Source organism: Schistocerca americana, chromosome X, assembly GCF_021461395.2.
Source record: "Schistocerca americana isolate TAMUIC-IGC-003095 chromosome X, iqSchAmer2.1, whole genome shotgun sequence".
In the NCBI taxonomy this organism is placed as follows: Eukaryota; Metazoa; Arthropoda; class Insecta; order Orthoptera; family Acrididae; genus Schistocerca; species Schistocerca americana.
The window spans coordinates 399,198,092-399,220,488 of NC_060130.1; the positions used below are offsets into that span (position 1 = coordinate 399,198,092).

The 22,397-nt window shown below is 46.4% G+C and overlaps 1 protein-coding gene across 1 annotated transcript in view; it reads left to right on the top strand.

The window, feature by feature from the left end:
- The window catches only part of LOC124556048 (zinc finger protein 628-like), a 196,562-nt gene that overhangs the window by 36,488 nt on the left and 137,677 nt on the right, over nucleotides 1-22,397 (top strand). The window contains exon 3 of the mRNA XM_047130081.1: nucleotides 8,263-8,450. Coding sequence (XP_046986037.1) covers nucleotides 8,263-8,450 — 188 coding nt within the window. The remainder of the gene's footprint in view (nucleotides 1-8,262; nucleotides 8,451-22,397) is intronic.

A 22,397-nucleotide genomic window follows, 5' to 3' on the forward strand; every position in this document is an offset into this window, starting at 1 on the left:
TACTCTGCTCTGCCTCTTTCAGTGTATTCGTGAACGGTCGAATGGTGGGGCCAATCAACACCTAGAGATCGGTGGCGCGAGGTTGCCCGCTGTCGACGATACTTTATGCCACAGCTCTCGAGCATTTACTCTGTGGCTTTCGGAACCGTTTAACAGGAATGTTGATCAGGGGGCACTCATTTATATGTAGATCGTATGTGAATGAACTGGTATTCGTGGCACGGTCGGATGACGAGGTACTAGTGGAACTCAGTATGGGACGCCTACAGGAAGTTGCATGAGCATAGTGAAGTTTGGGGCGATGAACATTGGCAGATGGCTTCCTATTGGAAGTGTAGCACAGTTAAAGATGATGGACGTGATTAAAAGCTATGGGATAATATCCTCAACGACATTCACAGCACAGAATCTCTCAACTATAAACGTTTACTACAAACGATAGGAACGGGTGTCCTAGGTAACATGTTAAGAGCTTTAGACATGATACAAGCGGTCATCTTTGTCAACAGTTCTCTGGCGTAATGTATCCCACACTTGCCCAAATGCTCCCGATGCTGGCACTGCCGGCCGCGGTGGTCTAGCGGTTCTAGGCGCTCAGTCCGGAACCGCGCGACTGCTACGGTCGCAGGTTCGAATCATGCCTCGGGCATGGATGTGTGTGATGTCCTTAGGTTAGTTAGGTTTAAGTAGTTCTAAGTTCTAGGGGACTGATGACCACAGATGTTTAGTCCCATAGTGCTCAGAACCATTTGAACCATTTGATGCCGGCAGTGATACTGCGCCAGCTCCTTGCGGCCTTAGGATATTCTGACCTGTGATCGCAGATCTGCTTTTAATGTCAGCTATGAACCCTTATACTCCCGATTAGGCGAGGTGGCCTTGGCCTTGTCGACGTCCGCGACGGTGTAGTACCGATCTACGTTAGCACGATAATCAGTTTGTGGTCTCGACACCAGATACGCCTGACTGGCAACTTGATAGAGGAATTGGCACCGACCTCTCGACTAGCGTCGGTAGCGGTGGCTCACACCTCACCGACGGACGGTTACCGACATTCGAAAATTTTTGAAGAAAGCAGTTATGTACAAACGGGCCTACCGACTATCAAGCTTCCAATGGTACGTGATATACATCGCTTATTGTCACAAGGACGACGAGATAATACTGTAGAGAGACTGTAACCAACAGTAATGTGAACAGTGGTATAGCGTTCAGAGACCATGTCTTCCTTGATAGAGTGACACGTGCGCTGTGGGATCTGGTAGTAAATGCGAAATATGTGACGCAATCTCGGTTACATGTTTTTCATATGATGGATACTCCTCGATGCCCTCAGTGCAGTGGTTTGAATACTGAAAACCATCGCCTAGTATGTAGACCTTTTGCAGAATTTGGTCTTTGGTGCAAAAACTGATCGCTTTCTTACTTCAAGTAGTGCCGCAAGTTATCTAACCTCGGATATGACTCTCCCGGCAAAGACATAGTATCCCCGAGCGAAGACCAATGTAGTGACTTGAATTCGGTTTCCGAGCCGGCCGCGGTGGCCGTGCGGTTCTAGGCGCTCAGTCCGGAACCGCGTGACTGCTACGGTCGCAGGTTCGAATCCTGCCTCGGGCATGGATGTGTGTGATGTCCTTAGGTTAGTTGGGTTTAAGTAGTTCTAAGTCCTAGGGGACTGATGACCACAGATGTTAAGTCCCATAGTGCTCAGAGCCATTCGGTTTCCGACAGTGTTCTACCTTTCCTCAGATGGCTATAAGAATGTACTTGATTTTTGGGTCTTTCTGCAAGAACGTCATTCTTTTCACAAGCGGCGACATGGTCACGAATAAAACAGTGATCCGATTATAGAATATATTTCCTTTACGTTACGTCTATGGTCACAAATTTTTGTCAGTAGACTACCGGTTTCGGTCTATAATGCCCATCTTCAGATCTGTCTTATAAAAACATGTCCTAATGTACTGCACCCATCGATATTTGACGCTGCCACTATGGCTGCAGTACATTAGGACATGTTTTTTATAAAACAGATATGAAGATGGTCGTCATAGACCGAAACCCGTAGTCTGGTGACAAAAATTTGTGACCATAGATGGAAAGTAAAAGAGATTTGTACGTCATTCTTTGCTTTTTAAAAATTTGAGGTATCGGCTATTTTACTCTAGCTTTTAGAAAGTATCTTCGTAGATACCCTACGCAGTCGGGGTATATATATATATATATATATATATATATATATATATATATATATATATATATATACAGTGGCGGTCGAAATAATAGAGCCACCTCTATTGACGAGATTAAGAACTAGGATATCTATTAGTTCGCGAAATCGCCACGAGTGCCGTGTTGTCAGTCCCTTGTAGACAACATCAGGGAAGACGTTGCTGCTATCTTTAGTCGTCCGAAAGGAAGCGTTTGAGCTAGACGTGTGAAAAGAGGCATAAAGGTAAGAATCTTATGGGTCAAAATAATAGAGCCGCTTTACACATGTGCCTTTAAATTGATTTTTATGCAGTTGTTTTGTATGTAAATTGACGTGTGGTTTTGTTTACATTCGTCTAGATGGGCAGAGCAAAGCATACCAGTGAAGATGAGCGTATAGTAATGTTCCGGATGTTCAAAAGTGGGATGTCCATGAATAAAATAGCCAATGTCTTGCACGTTTCGCAAAAACGAGTCCAGAACGCCATGAGACGGTCAAAACAAACAAAGCCGCAGGTGGAGAACAGGGGGCGACCTCGTGTAACTACTCCTCGCGTAGACAGACTCATCACTAGGGAAGTGAAGAAAGACCCATTTTTGTCAACACCACGACTGAAAGCCATTTTGTTTAGCGACGAACATGATGTTCAACCATCAACCTCAACGATTCAAAGACGACTGAGATCTGCAAAATTGAATGGGCGCATTGCAAGAAAGAAGCCACATGTTTCACAAGCTAATGTTCGGAAAAGGTTAGCCTTTGCCCGGAGAAATGAACAAAAACCTAATACTTGGTGGAGGAACATCCTTTGGTCCGATGAATCCAAGTTTAATAGGTTTGCCTCAGACGGAAAAGTCTATGTGCGCCGCCCACCAAACCAGGAATTTAATCCCAAGTACACTTTAAAAACTGTGAAATACGGTGGCGGAAGTGTTATGGTATGGGGATGTTTTTCGTGGTACGGCATTGGTCCAATACACCGTATCAACGACATAATGAACGCAGAAATGTACAAAGACATCTTGGCAAATGTGATGCTGCCTTATGCTGAAGAGGAAATGCCGCTGAAATGGAAATTTCAGCACGATAACGATCCAAAGCATACTGCAAGGATCATAAGGCAGTTTGTTCAAGAGCACAATATCGAAGTATTAGAGTGGCCACCTCAGTCCCCTGACGCATCACCCATTGAGAACTTATGGGAGATCTTAGACAAGAGAATTGACCGCTCAAAAGCTACATCGTCAGAAAAACTGTGGGAAGAAATCCAGAGAGCCTGGTATGCGATCAGTAGTGACGAATGCAGGCGTTTAGTAGACTCTATGGGTAAGAGGTGCAGGGCAATCCTCAAAAATAAGGGTTACCCCACGAAGTACTAATGCAGTCCTATGCAAAAAAGACTGTTCCTGTACGTTTCATAAGACGGAGATCAAGTACAATATATTTGTTTCAATTGGCTCTATTTTTTTGACCCTGTGGTCTGGTATTCTTTTGAATATTATCGATTATTACTGATTATTTTGTGTTGTGTTATCGATATAACTGACTATAGTACAATGTGACTCGGTTGTAATGGTTTCCATCATAGTTCAAACATGTCAAGTAATAAATGTGCACTTTATTCCAAACCTTTGCCAGGTGGCTCTATTATTTTGACCGCCACTGTATATACTCCTGGAAATTGAAATAAGAACACCGTGAATTCATTGTCCCAGGAAGGGGAAACTTTATTGACACATTCCTGGGGTCAGATACATCACATGATCACACTGACAGAACCACAGGCACATAGACACAGGCAACAGAGCATGCACAATGTCGGCACTAGTACAGTGTATATCCACCTTTCGCAGCAATGCAGGCTGCTATTCTCCCATGGAGACGATCGTAGAGATGCTGGATGTAGTCCTGTGGAACGGCTTGCCATGCCATTTCCACCTGGCGCCTCAGTTGGACCAGCGTTCGTGCTGGACGTGCAGACCGCGTGAGACGACGCTTCATCCAGTCCCAAACATGCTCAATGGGGGACAGATCCGGAGATCTTGCTGGCCAGGGTAGTTGACTTACACCTTCTAGAGCACGTTGGGTGGCACGGGATACATGCGGACGTGCATTGTCCTGTTGGAACAGCAAGTTCCCTTGCCGGTCTAGGAATGGTAGAACGATGGGTTCGATGACGGTTTGGATGTACCGTGCACTATTCAGTGTCCCCTCGACGATCACCAGTGGTGTACAGCCAGTGTAGGAGATCGCTCCCCACACCATGATGCCGGGTGTTGGCCCTGTGTGCCTCGGTCGTATGCAGTCCTGATTGTGGCGCTCACCTGCACGGCGCCAAACACGCATACGACCATCATTGGCACCAAGGCAGAAGCGACTCTCATCGCTGAAGACGACACGTCTCCATTCGTCCCTCCATTCACGCCTGTCGCGACACCACTGGAGGCGGGCTGCACGATGTTGGGGCGTGAGCGGAAGACGGCCTAACGGTGTGCGGGACCGTAGCCCAGCTTCATGGAGACGGTTGCGAATGGTCCTCGCCGATACCCCAGGAGCAACAGTGTCCCTAATTTGCTGGGAAGTGGCGGTGCGGTCCCCTACGGCACTGCGTAGGATCCTACGGTCTTGGCGTGCATCCGTGCGTCGCTGCGGTCCGGTCCCAGGTCGACGGGCACGTGCACCTTCCGCCGACCACTGGCGACAACATCGATGTACTGTGGAGACCTCACGCCCCACGTGTTGAGCAATTCGGCGGTACGTCCACCCGGCCTCCCGCATGCCCACTATACGCCCTCGCTCAAAGTCCGTCAACTGCACATACGGTTCACGTCTACGCTGTCGCGGCATGCTACCAGTGTTAAAGACTGAGATGGAGCTCCGTATGCCACGGCAAACTGGCTGACACTGACGGCGGCGGTGCACAAATGCTGCGCAGCTAGCGCCATTCGACGGCCAACACCGCGGTTCCTGGTGGGTCCGCTGTGCCGTGCGTGTGATCATTGCTTGTACAGCCCTCTCGCAGTGTCCGGAGCAAGTATGGTGGGTCTGACACACCGGTGTCAATGTGTTCTTTTTTCAATTTCCAGGAGTGTATAAAGAATATCGTCAGCTATGACATGACAGCTTGCTTATATTTCTCTTAAATTTAAGTTAATATTTCAGTTGTTATTTCTGCCTGAAGTTCTGAACGTAGTGGAGACAATTTGCATGAAATGTTCACTCTCTAGGAAACCACCACCGACACACCACACAGAACAGCTGTCACTTTCATAGGGCCTGACATATCGGGCAATTGGCAACTGCGGCCGGTCCGAGAAATGTTGAGATCAGTGACCTCGAGCGATTCGTAAGAGTGTGTAAACCAGGATACCTCTGTCTGTTCTGCAAACATAGAAGCGTTGTAAGTACCAGTTCAGATCGTCAGCTGTATTCGTTTTACTTATGCGTTTGACAATCAGACACAACATGAAAATTTTTATCGCAATAATAGTGCAACTACGGGGACTAAACTAACCCATAATAGCGTTCGCATATAAACATGAAACATGAAACATGAAAATTTCGGCAAATAAAAATGCGTACGCAGTTAGTCTCATTCTTTTCAGAAGTTGTTTTTTAGCGGTCCTTAGCGACACACCGACCATCCATTACAAATGTCCAATATATTCGAACTGTGGCATCTCAAGCCTTATTGGTGTCCCTAATCACTGGCACTATGATGACAGGGATGTAAGAATGCGTGTGTTATTTGTGAGTAGCTTACAACGCCGCGAAAAAAAAGAAAAAGGAAAGAAAAGAAAGAAAAAAAACATGAAATTGCTGTCAGTTACTAAATCCGTTTACGAACTCCACATCACATCATAGAAAAATGCGCCCTCGTAAATGACCGTTCTCCTTATTTGTTTTATGGCGGAAGGAAATGGACCTTTGTGTTATTCCGTTTTTTCTTGAAATTCGTCATTTGTTAATTTCTAGCTCCAGTCCAGATGGTATCTCACTTACTGTTTACTACGTGGTAGAGCAGGGATAATACTTCGTCTCCTGGCCTGTTATGCTGTGTGACAGAGAGTAAAGCTCTGCAGTTAAGAATAACGAAAAGGCTGCAGGCCTCGCGACCGACTGTACACATGATGTTACATAGGACATTGGCGGATAGTGCATGGGATATAAAGAGAAAGGTCTACGAATGTTCCAGATCCGTCGATCAAAATGAATTCCATGTTTACGGTGCCCAAAACTGTTACCTGAAATTATAACTCTTCGAAAGAGTTAGGGGAACAAATGTATCAACGTCCGGTATGTTACAACAGTTTGATACAGGCGACACCTATCGTCTCTTATTGCCTGGCTTGAGATCTTCGCTTTCAGTGTAGGCAACAATTACCCTCATTCCTCATCTATTGGCTGTGCTATGCACTATAGTATCAGGTGATGCTTCGGAAGGAAGTGAGTCCCGAAGTCCCAGTGTTTTCTGGTGAGGTACACAGATAGCAGTTGCCATTTGTGGACGTTGTATTCAACCAAGCACACGCAGTGCGAAATCTTAATGCAGTGCAAGTTGCAAGGGAAGTCTGTTTGATCCAAAAAGGATGGACTTTGGTCGTGTTGCTGCACATGATAATGTCTCTCTGCACATGATAATGTCTCATCCCTATGTTTTAGAAACGCTGCGGGGAGACAGACTAGTACACAAGGCGAGTTGGGCACAGTCACCGACTCATTACAACACCACGTGCGTCGTGGTATCGTATGGATACCGTCACAGCACTGTAAGACAATATAAGAAGAGCCACTGGAACCACTGTGTCCGATCAGACTGTAATGAACAGGTTACGAGAAAGGACTGTACGACACAAACGCCCTCTTTGAGTATCCGCATGACACTATAGCGTCTTGTAGCTCGGATGCAGTTCTACGGTTCCCATGTCAGCTGGCAACTTCACCACTGGAAAAACTTGTTATTCACAGAGGAGTCAAGATATCTTCTGATGAAGGCTGTGTTCGTGTGAGGAGACTTGTGGTGAGAGGTACCTGCCATATGTTGTGCAAGAAAACGACATATTTCCAACGTTCTTTGATATAGTTGGCAGGCTTGACAGTCTATGGATCTTGTCGTTGTCCATGGTCGCCTCACCGCTAAACAATACATAGAACAGATTCTGTTGGACCATGTGGTGGCTCCCGCATACGGTGATGGCCTGAAATTCCTTCTTGTGCCTGGAGCATGTGGCGGGCGTCAGCAGGGATGTCTCACGATGCCTAGACATTGATGTGATGGAGAGGTCGACGGTGAGTCCTGACGTAAAACCCATCGTGCATATGTGTGACATGGCTGACAGACATGTTCGTGGTCATGCTGTTCCAACAGAGACTCTCCAAGAAGTCACATGGGCTCTTATTGAAGAGTGGAAACGGATACCACAGGGTGAGCTCTGCAGACGTATACAGAACGTGCAACGTAGGTGTCAGGCAGTGGTAACCGCTCAAGGAGGGAATACATGTTGCTGAAGCTCGCGAAGTCCAATGAAAAACACTCGAATGACGGGAGGACTTATTACTTCAACTTCTTTTCAACACCTGGCGGACATTTTAGTTCCTTTTAAGTAAACTACTGAGAAAAATTGTAAATATATTTCCATATGTACTTTATTGTTGAAAGATTGATGCTCAATCCAATATGGCAGGCGCCCAAAGTCATGTTCCCCAAATTCTTGTGAGCACAATATTCTCAAGAATTCTTTATGTGCAACAGAATTAAAGACATGCTTCCGCATTTTCTCTTTATTTTTGAATTCCTGTGGGATCTGCTAATAATATGTGCAGGATCATTTGTATATGTGCACTTGAAAATGAACGTTATGTTGGAATTAGCCTGTAGCGGTTAATCAGTCATGCTATTCAAGTAACGTATATTACAGTGACTTTTAATTTTGTCTACTTTTACAGCTTCTTTGGAAAGTGCTAGCACTTCATCCTTTTAATCATATCAATATATTGGCTGATGCAATCTTGCTGTCGCTTAAGGCGGGCATGACCGTTGTGTGCCGCAGAGCCAGTCCACCGCCGGTCACTCGCCGTCACCACCACCCCCGCCGCCTCCGCCCCGGCTGGCCATAATCGACTTCAACCAGCTGACGCGCGGCGGCCTGGAGGCCGCCACAGGCAGGACGCGCCGCCGCCGTCGCCGCCCACGCACCCGTCCCCGCCACAGGAGCGCCAGCGCCAACCTCCTCGCCACGTGAGTGCATTCACTCACCTTTCATATCGTAGCCCTGAATCAATATTATGAAAATAATCCTCCTGACAGATTGAAACTGTGAGCCGGAGCAGTACGCGAACCCTGAACCTTTTCCTCTCGAGGTAAAATGCCCTACCGAGCGGTCTATCCAGAAAAGACTAACGACCCGCCCATAGAGCTTCACTTCTACCACCACCCTCCTCCTGTCTTCCAAACTTCATTGAAGTCTTCCTGCATACGACTCCTAAAAGAAAGGTTGTAGCGGAGAAATGGCTTAGCCACAGCGTAGCGGATTATTTCCAAAATGAATTTTCATTCTGTTGCGACGTTTGCACATTTTTTAAGCCTCCAGGATGAAAACTTTGTGCTGGGCCGTAACTCGAACCTGATTCGTTTTCCATCCGCTAGCAAATGCTGTAATAAATTAGCTGTTCGGATCAAAATATTAATCTTTTATGAAGTATCGGATCAGCGCACACTGCGATGCAGAGTGGAATTTCTCTCTGGGTTTCTATGGAACTTTGGCATACTGTCAACTGAAGAATCTCACGACAACTGATTTGCGACGTCTACTTCTATAATATACTGTCATTATAAGGCGCGTCGGGAAGACGCAAGTAACAGTGCACTCGTTACCGTATTGGGGAAACGGAGCTATTTACGTGACGTCCAAAAGAGTATGATCATTGGCTTTCGGGCCAAGTGTGGAACGATTTCAGAAACGGCACGGTTTGTAAACTGTTTGCGTGCCGCCGTGGTTAAAGTATACCGTGCATGAGAAAATGACACTATCCAAAACTAGCGCCAAGGCAACTGTAGTGCATCACGTGCCATAGGTGACAGGAGTGGCCGACGGCTGCGGAGATATGTACGGGCGACTGAACATGCAGTTGCTGAGCATCTTATCGTCCAGATGAAACAATGGGCTCCCTGTAGTGTCTCGTTAACGACCGTTCAGCGGACGAGGCTGCGTATGAGTCTCCACCGCAGGTTTCTGGTTCATGCAGGCTGACTGCCGTTTATCTGCGACGAAGGCTGGAATTTGCACGCCAGTATCTCAACTGGACGTCCAGTGAGTGGCGATATCTGGCCTTTCCAAATGATTCAAGTTTTAAACTCCATCAGACAGATGGCCGTTGGCGTGTACGGCCCGGAATGTTAGCGTGGAATTCCCTGGGTTATCTCGTCATTCTCAAAGGCACAATGGATCGACACAAGCATGCATCTGTCCTTGGGTACCTCGTCGATTCTTACAAATAGTCTGTTCTTTCCTCTGCCCGATGGCATCTATAAGCAGCAGAAACAGCGCGTGAAACAGCTCATAGTGTACGTAAGGGGTTCCGAAAGCACCGTTATGAATTTACCGTACTCCCTAGGCCACCAGACTTCCAGGATTTAAGACCAATCGAGAATCTGTGGGGCCAACTCGATCGGGCTGTTCGCGCACTGGAGTCGGTATGGCTCCACATCTCTGTGTTTCAGAATGTTACTGACTCTCTTCCATCACATCTGTGGTGCTAAAGGCGGTTATTCAGGCGTTTCAAAGGTGGTCACATTAATGTGACCTCATCGTGTATGTATGAATGTAGATTTGCTCCTGAAACCTGGACCGATTTCGACCAAACTTGGTACACATATTACTTACTATATGGAGAAAATCGCTTTGAGGCTAAGAACCACGTACCTACCAAACAATTGGGGGTAAGGGTGAAAAAGTAATGTAGCTCACGACTCACGAATTCACAATTTTATTCATCCCTTATTTGAGTAAGAGAGCATGCAGTGACTTGCAAGAAACTTTACACATAATTTCAAATCTTTGAGAATCTTTTTCTAGCTGATAATCCCCACAAAATGAAGGAAAGAAAGAAGTTTATCACTTACTACATTTTCGTTACTCATGCAGTAGAACTTCCGCATCATGCTTCACTTTTTAATTTTGTTACTTCTTTACCATTAATTGTATTGATGACACACTTTGTGACAATATGGGCATATGATACTGAATGTGACTACAAAATTGTAGCATTGTAGGACACATGGTTCAGGAGATATGACGTTATGGAGATAGAGCTGCATGAAAACAAAACTGCAGAACGAAATTCCCTAGAGATACAGGTGAAGTATGTGTACAAATATGTGTAAAGTATGTCAAATATATGTGACATATGTTTTATATGTGTGTACACGAGCAAAGCTATGAGTAAATAGCTCCTCTAAGCCCGTCAATCGGCTTCAAGCAAACTTGGATTTGGAAAGAAATACTGTGAGGGCAAGAGCCAGCAACCTCCTACTGGTGTGGGGATGATAACGTGGGGATAGAAAGCGGGACAAAGAAATGGACAGAGACGGGGAAGGATGGAATGGACAGAGAAAAGAAAAAGGTGAAAGTATATAGAGAGAAGGGGAGGAGGAGACAGATAGAGGATGGAGAGAGGAAGAGATGGACGGAAAGATGGGGAGAAGGAAACAGAAACGGAAAAGGCAATTAGTGGACATATAGGGGACGAGGAGACGTTGGGGCAAGAGACGATGATTCAGAAAGGAAGGAGGATATGGATAAGAGGGGAATTAGCAGATGACCAGAGGGAGTCGAGAGGAGCAGATGGACAGAGAGAGGGAAAGGATAAGGTAGAGAGTTGACCGTGGAGGAGGTGGGCATAAAGGGGGGGGGGGGGGGGGGAAGGAGAAGATTATCTAATGGAATAAATACATACGTAGGCAACGCAGGCTACTCAGCTTATGTGTCAGTAACGAATAAAAGTCGTACCAAGTGTGGTCGTACCTAAATAATCTAACACTGACATACAATAATAGGAAAGTACATGCGATAGGCTAATTAGAGAGCATCCTTTAAGTTAGAAATGAAACTATAGGGTTCCAGAGACTTTTTCATGACTAAAGCATCTATGGTGTATATATGCAGAATGAAGCGACGAATGAAAATTTGTACCAAGGCTGCGATTCGAATCCAGATCTCCTGCAAAAGAGCAGGCAAAACTCAACCGGCGTTTTTATACATCTACATCTACATCTACATGGATACTCTGCAAATCACATTTAAGTGCCTGGCAGAGGGTTCATCGATCTACCTTCACAATTCTCTATTATTCTAAGCTCGTACAGCGTGCGGAAGAAACGAACACCTGTATCTTTCCGTACGAGCTCTGATTTCTCTTATTTTATCGTGGTGATCGTTTCTCCCCATGTAGGTCGGTGTCAACAAAATATTTTCGCATTCGGAGGAGAAAGTTGGTGATTGGAATTTCGTGAGCACATTCCGTTGCAACGAAAAACGCCTTTCTTTTAGTGATGTCAAGCCCAAATCTCATATCATTTCTGTGACACTCTCTCCCAGATTTCGGGATAATACAAAACGTGCTGCCCTTCTTTGAACTTTTTCGATGTACTTCGTCAGTCCTATCCGGTAAGGATCCCACATCGAGCAGCAGTATTCTAAAAGAGGACGGACAAGCGTAGTGTAGAGACAGTCTCCTTAGTAGATCTGTTACATTTTCCAAGTGTCCTGTAAACAAGACACAGTCTCTGGTTAGCCTTCCCCACAACATTTTCTATGTGATATAAATAAGAAAGGATCCATTATGTACAAATTATAGATGTTATTTAAGGAATGGGTATGGAGCAGAGTAGGCAGCGGTCATCTGTCGAGGCCTGGTCCAAGTGTCCCCTTCACAGCGAAGGGAAGAAGAAGGAAAAGGGAATTTCAGGGTGTAAAGAACAGTCTAAATGCTATCAATAAGCAGGAATTTATTTCCCAGTCAATATATGTGACGTCACGTCGTGCCATGAAGAAAGAAAAGGAAAGGGAGGTCCGCCCTCCTATTGAAAGAAAGAAACGTTCACTCCACTAGTAGTTGTAACTAGGGTCCTTGCAGTGCCAGATCATTGTAGTGTATCTTCTCGTATCTTGTGTTGGGTCACCACTGTTCATTCTAAAGTGATCTGCATTACACCAAGTTCATTGTCTCCCGCTATGGATGATCCAGGTGCACTGTGGGTTCTGTAGAGCACTCCAGGGGTAGTTCAGAAAATAGTGTCTGTATTTGGGGTCCGTAAGTGTCACGCAGTAACATTCCTGCTTGTAGTTTATAAAATCAAGTACATCCTCCGTCACTAAATAAGTAATGGATCGGATGGCCTTGGATCCATATGATAGAGTTGGGGTTGGTTCTCAGATCCTACGTCTCGTCTGAAATAAGAAGCGTTTGAGTGGTATCATGTGTCGATGTCACCCGCAGTAGAACAAAAACATTTGTTCGATGTAGTGCCAGACCACCGTGACTTCTCTGTAGTAAAGGCGCCGTTCGTCCACGTCAATCACATTACACTGCACACAGTTGGAGGACGCCGCTATGTGCATTTTATGTAGAGGTTCCTGTATGATATTGACTGTCACATGCAAAGTGGACTGCACATCAAATTCGAGCATTGGTGTGTGGACTGTTCGCTACACGACATGTCATTACGTGCTGGGATATTTCATTTACACCAGATTTAGTTGTCGTCTCAGTTGCAGGGCGCAGTAGATATCATCCGCTGCCGCCAAGGGTAAGTAAGGAAAGCGTCACATGTGTAAGTAAGGTCCAAATAGAAATGTTCAAGGTATAAGAATGATGCCAGGATGTTTTGTAACAAAATCAGGCACTTGAGAGAGCTTCCCACTGAAAACTCGTGATCCTGGTGGGGCAAGGATGGCTTTGGTGTGAACTAATATACAGAGCCACCACTCTATCGGAAAAATTTATTAGTTCTAGTTCTTGGGAGGGGGAGGGGGGGGGGAAGGTGAGATATATTATTACTTTGAGTAACTTTCCTGAACTAACTAAGTAGTCAAAATGGTTCAAATGGCTCTGAGCACTATGGGACTTAACATCTGTGGTCATCAGTCCCCTAGAACTTAGAACTACTTAAACCTAACTAACCTAAAGACATCACACACATCCATGCCCGAGGCAGGATTCGAACCTGTGACCGTAGCAGTCGCGCGGTTCCGGACTGAGCGCCTGAACCGCTAGACCACCGCGGCCGGCAACTAAGTAGTCAGGAGTCGCCATAATACTGCAGGCCATCGACTGAAGTCGATGGGTGCCAGTGCACTTGGTATCCGCTAAATCTTCACCAGTGTTACCATGTCCCTATATCAGCGCAGAACTGTACGAATGTTGTGAGGTCTCCCCAGCGGTGCTTGATCCTGCAAAATTACATACTGTATTGTACTCCTGTAAAGCGTACCCATCAATTTAGTGAAAATTTTCGTATCACTATTCAGCAGTGTCAAGGGTCAGTAATAGTGGATACGGGAGCCACCATTTCGCTTGTGAATAGGGAGTGTCAGTCCTTGTAAGAAAATTACAGGGATTGGTAGATTCGGAGACACCAGTTCTTGGCATATCTCTGCCCAGCACATCAGGGTGAATGCCTGATGGAAACTTTGTTGACCACTCCACTGTTGATTGCGTCGGACACCTCGTCTTCTGTCACGCCCGTATAAAGCCTGTTTCCAATGCCTGTGGTGTGGGGCCATGCATCAACTGTGAGGAGTCCGTAACGACCACCACATCCAGATGCTCCGCCGAATATAGTGGAGCATAATAGTCATGAAAATCCTTCGCTGTATCTCATTGCTCATTGAGACGTCTACCGTCGTCCGTGTCGATAACGTGGACGAGCGCCTCTCGCCGCCTTTGGCACTTCACGAGTATGTGACACAGGGAACGTCTTTCTGTGGGTAGGTTGTCTTGTGTACGTGCAAGTACTACAGCTTCATCAAAATGAAGGTGTGTAAGAGAAACAGTCTTTGCTTTGGCACAGTTGACTGACACGTGGCTGCCCAGCTAGGGCTACTGATCACAACACTCTCTCACGACGGTAAAGTAAAAGTCCATTTTGTGTCTGTGCCATGCAGCTGTTCTCTACTGTACGCCACGAGGTTTGGCCTGACGGCCAGTTTTGCGCAGTCAGTCCACCATCCTACATCTGCGAGATAAAGCGAACACACTTATTCCATATACACTCCTGGAAATGGAAAAAAGAACACATTGACACCGGTGTGTCAGGCCCACCATACTTGCTCCGGACACTACGAGAGGGCTGTACAAGCAATGATCACACGCACGGCACAGCGGACACACCAGGAACCGCGGTGTTGGCCGTCGAATGGCGCTAGCTGCGCAGCATTTGTGCACCGCCGCCGTCAATGTCAGCCAGTTTGCCGTGGCATACGGAGCTCCATCGCAGTCTTTAACACTGGTAGCATGCCGCGACAGCGTGGACGTGAACCGTATGTGCAGTTGACGGACTTTGAGCGAGGGCGTATAGTGGGCATGCGGGAGGCCGGGTGGACGTACCGCCGAATTGCTCAACACGTGGGGCGTGAGGTCTCCACAGTACATCGATGTTGTCGCCAGTGGTCGGCGGAAGGTGCACGTGCCCGTCGACCTGGGACCGGACCGCAGCGACGCACGGATGCACGCCAAGACCGTAGGATCCTACGCAGTGCCGTAGGGGACCGCACCGCTACTTCCCAGCAAATTAGGGACACTGTTGCTCCTGGGGTATCGGCGAGGACCATTCGCAACCGTCTCCATGAAGCTGGGCTACGGTCCCGCACACCGTTAGGCCGTCTTCCGCTCACGCCCCAACATCGTGCAGCCCGCCTCCAGTGGTGTCGCGACAGGCGTGAATGGAGGGACGAATGGAGACGTGTCGTCTTCAGCGACGCGTGTCGCTTCTGCCTTGGTGCCAATGATGGTCGTATGCGTGTTTGGCGCCGTGCAGGTGAGCGCCACAATCAGGACTGCATACGACCGAGGCACACAGGGCCAACACCCGGCATCATGGTGTGGGGAGCGATCTCCTACACTGGCCGTACACCACTGGTGATCGTCGAGGGGACACTGAATAGTGCACGGTACATCCAAACCGTCATCGAACCCATCGTTCTACCATTCCTAGACCGGCAAGAAAACTTGCTGTTCCAACAGGACAATGCACGTCCGCATGTATCCCGTGCCACCCAACGTGCTCTAGAAGGTGTAAGTCAACCACCTTGGCCAGCAAGATCTCCGGATCTGTCCCCCATTGAGCATGTTTGGGACTGGATGAAGCGTCCACAGGACTACATCCAGCATCTCTACGATCGTCTCCATGGGAGAATAGCAGCCTGCATTGCTGCGAAAGGTGGATATACACTGTACTAGTGCCGACATTGTGCATGCTCTGTTGCCTGTGTCTATGTGCCTGTGGTTCTGTCAGTGTGATCATGTGATGCATCTGACCCCAGGAATGTGTCAATAAAGTTTCCCCTTCCTGGGACAATGAATTCACGGTGTTCTTACTTCAATTTCCAGGAGTGTAACTTCTATGGTTATTCGGCAGCCAGGAGAGGTCAAATGTGTGCTGTTTTGCTTCTATGGGCTGCTGCCTCGCCATGCCCTGAAGGGTATGGCACAGATGTAGGCCGAGTGATCCGAAAAAGCTGTTGGCCATAGCTCCATATCGCATATTGTTGCCTGGAGTGAGCGAGTGACATAAATCCAGTCTAGTCGACTGACCGAGTGAGTGGTGATAAGACTATAGTTATACCTACCACCATGGATGTGATGCCATGTGTTCACTAGTTGAGGCTCATGGATGAGTATGTCTAGCTCAGTGCACAGGGAACGGCGCAGGAGCTAGTCCAAAAGTGCTTGTATGCAGTTGAAGTCCCTGTCAATCACCAGATCGTCTAGTCACCCCTGGCAGAGCAGCATGATGTCCTCTGGAAAAAAGATGGAGCGTTTCCGCCGTGGATCTTTACCAGAAGGGGCATAGATATTGATGAGTCTTACCCTGTTCATATGGCAGCCATTCCCTGTGCATTAGAGACATATCAAATGTGACCTGCTACCAAACCCTCTATACGTAGGATGGCAATGCTGCTGCCAGTGGGCGAAGTGTGGGAGACATTATTTGTGTAACTGAAGAGATCAGGAAGTTGGCTTGGTGGACCTTTTGCAGGAGAGTGATGCTGATATCTACAGCATTAAGCATGTATTACAGCATGAAGAATTTATGGCGTGTTGTGATAGTGTTGAGGTTGATTGTTGCCAGCCGAAATGTTTGTTACTTTGTCTCTGCCTCAGGTGGTGGACGACCACAGAATGGGATATGACAACCTAAGCGCCGCTGAGTCCATGTGACTTACTTGGTCGCTGGAGCAGCGAGAGCATAGTGGGTATCACCATTTTTTTCCTCCCTCACCTCTGTTGGTGCGTCATATTCAACGTCGTCTGCCCACAGGTTGCAAGTCGCCAGCTGCTGTTATGTAGAAGTTCCAAATGTTGGATACTGTATCTCCTTCCAATGGGCATTTGATGGAGGGTCAGCTTCCCTTGGTATCGTAGCCAGAGAGGTGATGAGGAGACCACGCATTGATTATGGAAGGCATCAGGTCGACTCGCCCTCGTGGCGCATGTGTCCTCCATGCCCTCTACAAAACTCTCACTTTCCTGTTCCCTTGTATGAAGATGACAATAATTGGAAGGTGCGGGGCATCACTTTTTATGTTTGCGAGGTGATCGTTTTTTATGGAGATGAGTATTCGTGTCGTAGTGTGGATGCTAATTGTTTGTCATCGCTCCCTCAATAGTCCTTACTTCCCACCTGGAAATGGAGGCAAGTTAAAAATAGCGGTGCCCTTTCTGGGACTGAAACCCTCTTCTTTCTGCGTGGAGAGTCCAAGTGCACCCACCACACATGGAAACTGCAAAAATGTAGGAGAGGACGGCTAGATTGGTGTACTTTATTTATTTTGGTTGCGAAGGTTAACTACAGATTGGTCCTAATTACATCAGTATGACTGTGTCGACGACATCCAACTTTTCTTGGGGTTCACCAAGTAAAGGCAGTTGGGAGTGTTGCAGGGTTTTCATCGTCTGGGGTGGCAGTCTGAACTGTATCATGTCTTTGTGGGATTCATAGGGCATCAGCACCTAATGTTGATCGGTGGTTTCTTCGTCCTTGGAGGATGTCTTCACCACTTTGATATAGGTGAGGGGAAGGATAGTCGCCACCACCTGTGGTGCCGATTACCCGATTGGTGTTTGTAACAGTCAGCACTGAAACACTCCCACCTGAGATCACCTTCCTTTCCACAGTCACAACATATGCATGCCTGACCATAGTACATCACTACCTCACGGCAGTAGTAGGGTAATTAAGCTATCAGCACAATAGTGATATCAAACTGATAAATATATTAATTAAATTGATCGACTAATTAACCCCCAGCACCCCAACCTCACTGACACCCCCACCGCCAGATGACATCATTTGTTTTCCTCAACTGACATGTTGGTCCCCACCCCTGCCCCATCCCACCCACTCCTCCCCCCCCCCCCCCACCTACTCCTTTGGTGGGAATTTCGGAATTTGGCGGGAATTTCGAATTTTTGTGGGTATTTCTTTGTCCCAGGGCTGTGCTGATGTTCCACTCCACCCCCACCTGGGAACTGGCGCCAAGTTAAAAACAGCGGTGCCCTTTCTCGGACTCAAACGCTCTTCCTTATGGACGGGGAGTCCAAGTGCACCGACTACACATTAAAACTGTCCAAAAGCAGGAGAGGAAGGTTAGATTAGTGAACATTAATTAGTTTGGTTGTGAAGCTGAAGTAGACATTGGTCCTAATTATGTAATTAACCACAAATATCGGTCCGAATTACACAATTATATGCATAGCACTACACAAGGAATGCCTAAAATCACAATACAGCTCAAAAATTTATGTTGCTATCTAACTGTTGTTATCCTGATGCAAAAATTTCATAATACGATTCAAAACCAGTGGCAGGCGTACTCAAACTCTTCACCTACAAGCTGGAGTGGGAGGCACTATCTTTATTTTTTCAGTGGATAAGATATTCAACTGACGAGTTGCTGGTGTTCGACAGAGAGCAGTTTAATAAGTGTATTACTTCTGAGCATATAGCTGAGCACTGTATCTAAAACAGTTTGACATCAGAGTTCGCTACAGACGCTGTCGACAATGACCCTGCTGCCCAGGTAATCGAAGCCAATACATGCTGCCACAACTGATGGAAAATTCTTCACTGCTCCAATCACATATCGAAAATGCCGAGAAAAAGACCAGGACTCGTAATGAACGGGTGATATAGCAACACAATAGTTGGGAAAATCGTTGTCCCAAAAGATTGCATAGGGAACAGTAGTAGTACGTACAATCTATACGATGTGTGATCACAAACTACCAAAATTAGAGGTCCTCTTACCTCTCCTCATTCCTCCCTCTCCCTTCCTTCCTCCCTCCCATCACCTACGAGGGTGGGGAGGGACATTAGCTTCATCAAATTGTCAACTGCCAAACTGGAATTAACACTTTTGGATTCATTGGTTCTCACTTCTCACGGAAAGCTGAACGTGGCATGGTGTAGACTGTAGCTCCCACAACACACAGGCTGGTAGAAACAAAACACAGAGGCAATTTTGTCATTGATAAAAATGTGGAAGACAGCATAGCATATGGAAACTGGAAGAGTTTGCGCCATTGTAGAGCGGTTCCAACAGCTATCTGTAGTTGATGACCTATACAGTTAATCTAATCTTCCACAGCGACAGAGTAGCGGATGTCTCGGTGTTCCATTTCAAAGAGCATTGTTTCCTCATTTTTCAGTCAAGTACATGGCCATCGTCTGAAGGTGCTGTTCACAACAAACACAAGGTAGTAGAAAGAGTAAGAGGTACTGTTATCTTATTGGTGAAAAACAAAACAAAATCATGTGGAAGATATCGCAGCATATGAAAATAGAACAAGTTTGCAGCATTGAGGAACGCTTCCAATCAACTGTCTGAAGGTAATGACCTCTACATTTAATCCCATGCTCCACAGTGACAAGTAGCAGATATCCAAAATGGTCGGTTCAAATGGCTCTGAGCACTATGGGACGTAACATCTACGGTCATCAGTCCCCTAGAACTTAGAACTACTTAAACCTAACTAACCTAAGGACATCACACAACACCCAGTCAACCCGAGGCAGAGAAAATCCCTGACCCCGCCGGGAGAAGATATCCAGTGTTCCGCCAAGGCTCCCTCCGTCTCAGCCAAGTGGTGCCAATCAATCATTATGTGGTAATCAACAGCGTACCAGTGGGCGGACGGGATGCGAAAGACACTGTTGATACGGGAAGATGTAGTGTAATATGCACCATGGTTGATACCGGGATCAATTTTAGTAATTTTACCAGTTGTTCCGTAAGTTCAGCGCCAGCCAACTACACAGCAGATTGATTTCCAATTTCTGTGTCATTGCAAAGTCACCCCTCCACTTCTTTCAATGTACAATATACTAAAGACTTCCTGGTAGATTAAAACTGTGTGCTGGAGTGAGGCCTGAATTCGGGGCCTTCTCTTTCGAGCACAAGTTCTCTCCCAACTGAGCTACCCATGCACGAGTCGCGACCAACTCCTCACTGCCTTAATTCCAACGATACCTCGTCTGCTTCCTTCCAAACTTCACAGAAACTCTCCTGCAAATCTTGCAAGACTAGCAGTCCTCGAACAGAAGTTTTGCGGTGACATCACTTAGCAACAGCCTGGGGGATGTTTCCGGAATGAAATTTTCACTCTACACTGGAGGGTGCTTTGATATGAAACTTCCTGGCAGATTAAAACTGAGTGTCAGTTTGAGACTCGAACTTGGGACCTTTGCATTTCTCGGGCAAGTTCTCTACCAACTGACCTACCCAAGCACGACTCACGTCCGAATCTCACAGCCGTACTTCCGCCAGCACCTCGTCTCCTACGTTCTAAATTTCACAGAAGCTCTCCTGTGATTCTGAGTCGTAGCTGATTCACTGTCGAAAATAACCGGTTGAAATCGAGACTTCGCGATTGTTAATATGCTTGCATAGTCGCTATATGTATGGTGTGTGTAAAGCTGTCAATGGCGGACGGTTCCAGTTCCGAGGCATACTTGCTAACTGTTCGTGAATAACTGCAGTGCCAAGTGTGCGCACTCTATAGGTATGGGGTGGGGAAACTCTCACGTTCCAGGATGCTAAGTGAAGTCGACACATTGTCAACTAAAAAATAACTTATTGTTAGGCTAAAAAATGCACCCAAAATCTACTGTTTGTAGATGTCTTGAGATGGGTGTGAGGACGTATCAGAGTTGGAACGTGTAAACAAAATTAGCGGAGCTCATCTGATAAGCAATAAGAGCTTATACTTATGAGAAAAAATATCAGAGCAGCAGCAGAAACCAAATCTAGACACATGTCAACTCCCTGTTGCAAATCCCTACACGGTAGACCGGCCGTTGTGACCGAGCGGTTCTAGGCACTTCGTCCCGGAACCGCGCTGCTGCTACGGTCGCAGGTTCGAATCCTGCCTCGGGCATGGATGTGTGTGATGTCCTTAGGTTAGTTAGGTTTAAGTAGTTCTAAGTTCTAGGGGACTGATGACCTCAGATGTTAAGTCCCATAGTGCTTAGAGCCATTTGAACCATTTGAACCTACACGGTAGAGTGGAAGTCAGATGAACATGTAGAACTGTGCCAGATTTTGAGTTTCCTTAAAGTGCTTCGCTACATGAATCTATAGACAAGATCTCTGATGTGTCATAGCAGTACACAGATTTGTTTCCAGACTATGAGTTTCCAATCTGCACGACTCATTGAGTATCATCTACATACGAGGCGAGTGTTTCATCATCTCCCTATTCAAAATGCATGCATGTTGATAATCGGGACGAGGGGAATTCTTAAAATTTTTAATAAGCTGGTGTATAGGACATGCAAATATCCTCTTATAAACTAAAACAACGTACGGGTATGCTGGCAATAGCCGGCCGCGGTGGTCTAGCGGTTCTAGGCGCTCAGTCCTGAACCGCGGGACTGCTGCGGTCGCAGGTTCGAATCCTGCCTCGGGCATGGATGTGTGTGATGTCCTTAGGTTAGTTAGGTTTAAGTAGTTCTAAGTTCTAGGGGACTGATGACCACAGACGTTAAGTCCCATAGTGCTCAGAGCCATTTGAACCAATCAGGTTTCCGTAAACATCGAAGCACAACATCCGCACTGATAAAGGTGACAGATGACCTGAAACTTGCCATGGATAGACAAGAAGCGACTATAATTTGCTTCTTAGATTTCAGCAAAGCATTTGATACCGTCGACTTCGACATCTTACTAGCCAAACTTAGCGGTCTAAATTTCTCACCAAGTGCAGTGCAATGGTTTCGCTCATACATGACGTCTCGTTAGCAACGCGTCCTGTCCGGGAATGTAAAATCACAATGGCGGCAGGTAGTGTCAGGCGTTCCCCAAGGCTCAGTACTAGGTCCCATACTCTTCTCTCTGTATGTCAATGATGTGTTACCGGTTCTGACTTATTGCAAATATCATATGTATGCTGATGACCTTCAGTTGTATCTAAGTGCGAAACCAAACAATCTTAAGAAAGCTATTGAAAACTTCAATACTGATCTCGATGCACTATCAAAATGGGCACAGGACACAGGACTAAAACTAAACCCATCTAAAACCCAAGCGGTACTTGTTGGTCACTCTAAGCTCATTAGCCCAAAACATTGGGAATCCGTACCATCTCTTATGCTAAATGGAACAAATATTAACTTCTCTCCCTCAGCAAAGAGTTTGGGAGTAATAATAAATGAAAATCTAAATTGGACAGAGCACGTAACTGCAGTGTGCAAAAAAGCATGAGCATCCCTTCATGTCCTACAAAAATAAAAAAAACTCTTCCCTTTCGATCTGAAAAAGAAATTAGTACAAACGCTTATACTCCCAATCATTGATTACAGCGATATTATCCTACAAGCCTCTCTCAGGAAAACTCGCGACGTCTGGAACTGGTCATGATTGCCTGCGTCCGATATATCTGTGACGTTCGACTTTTTGATCACATT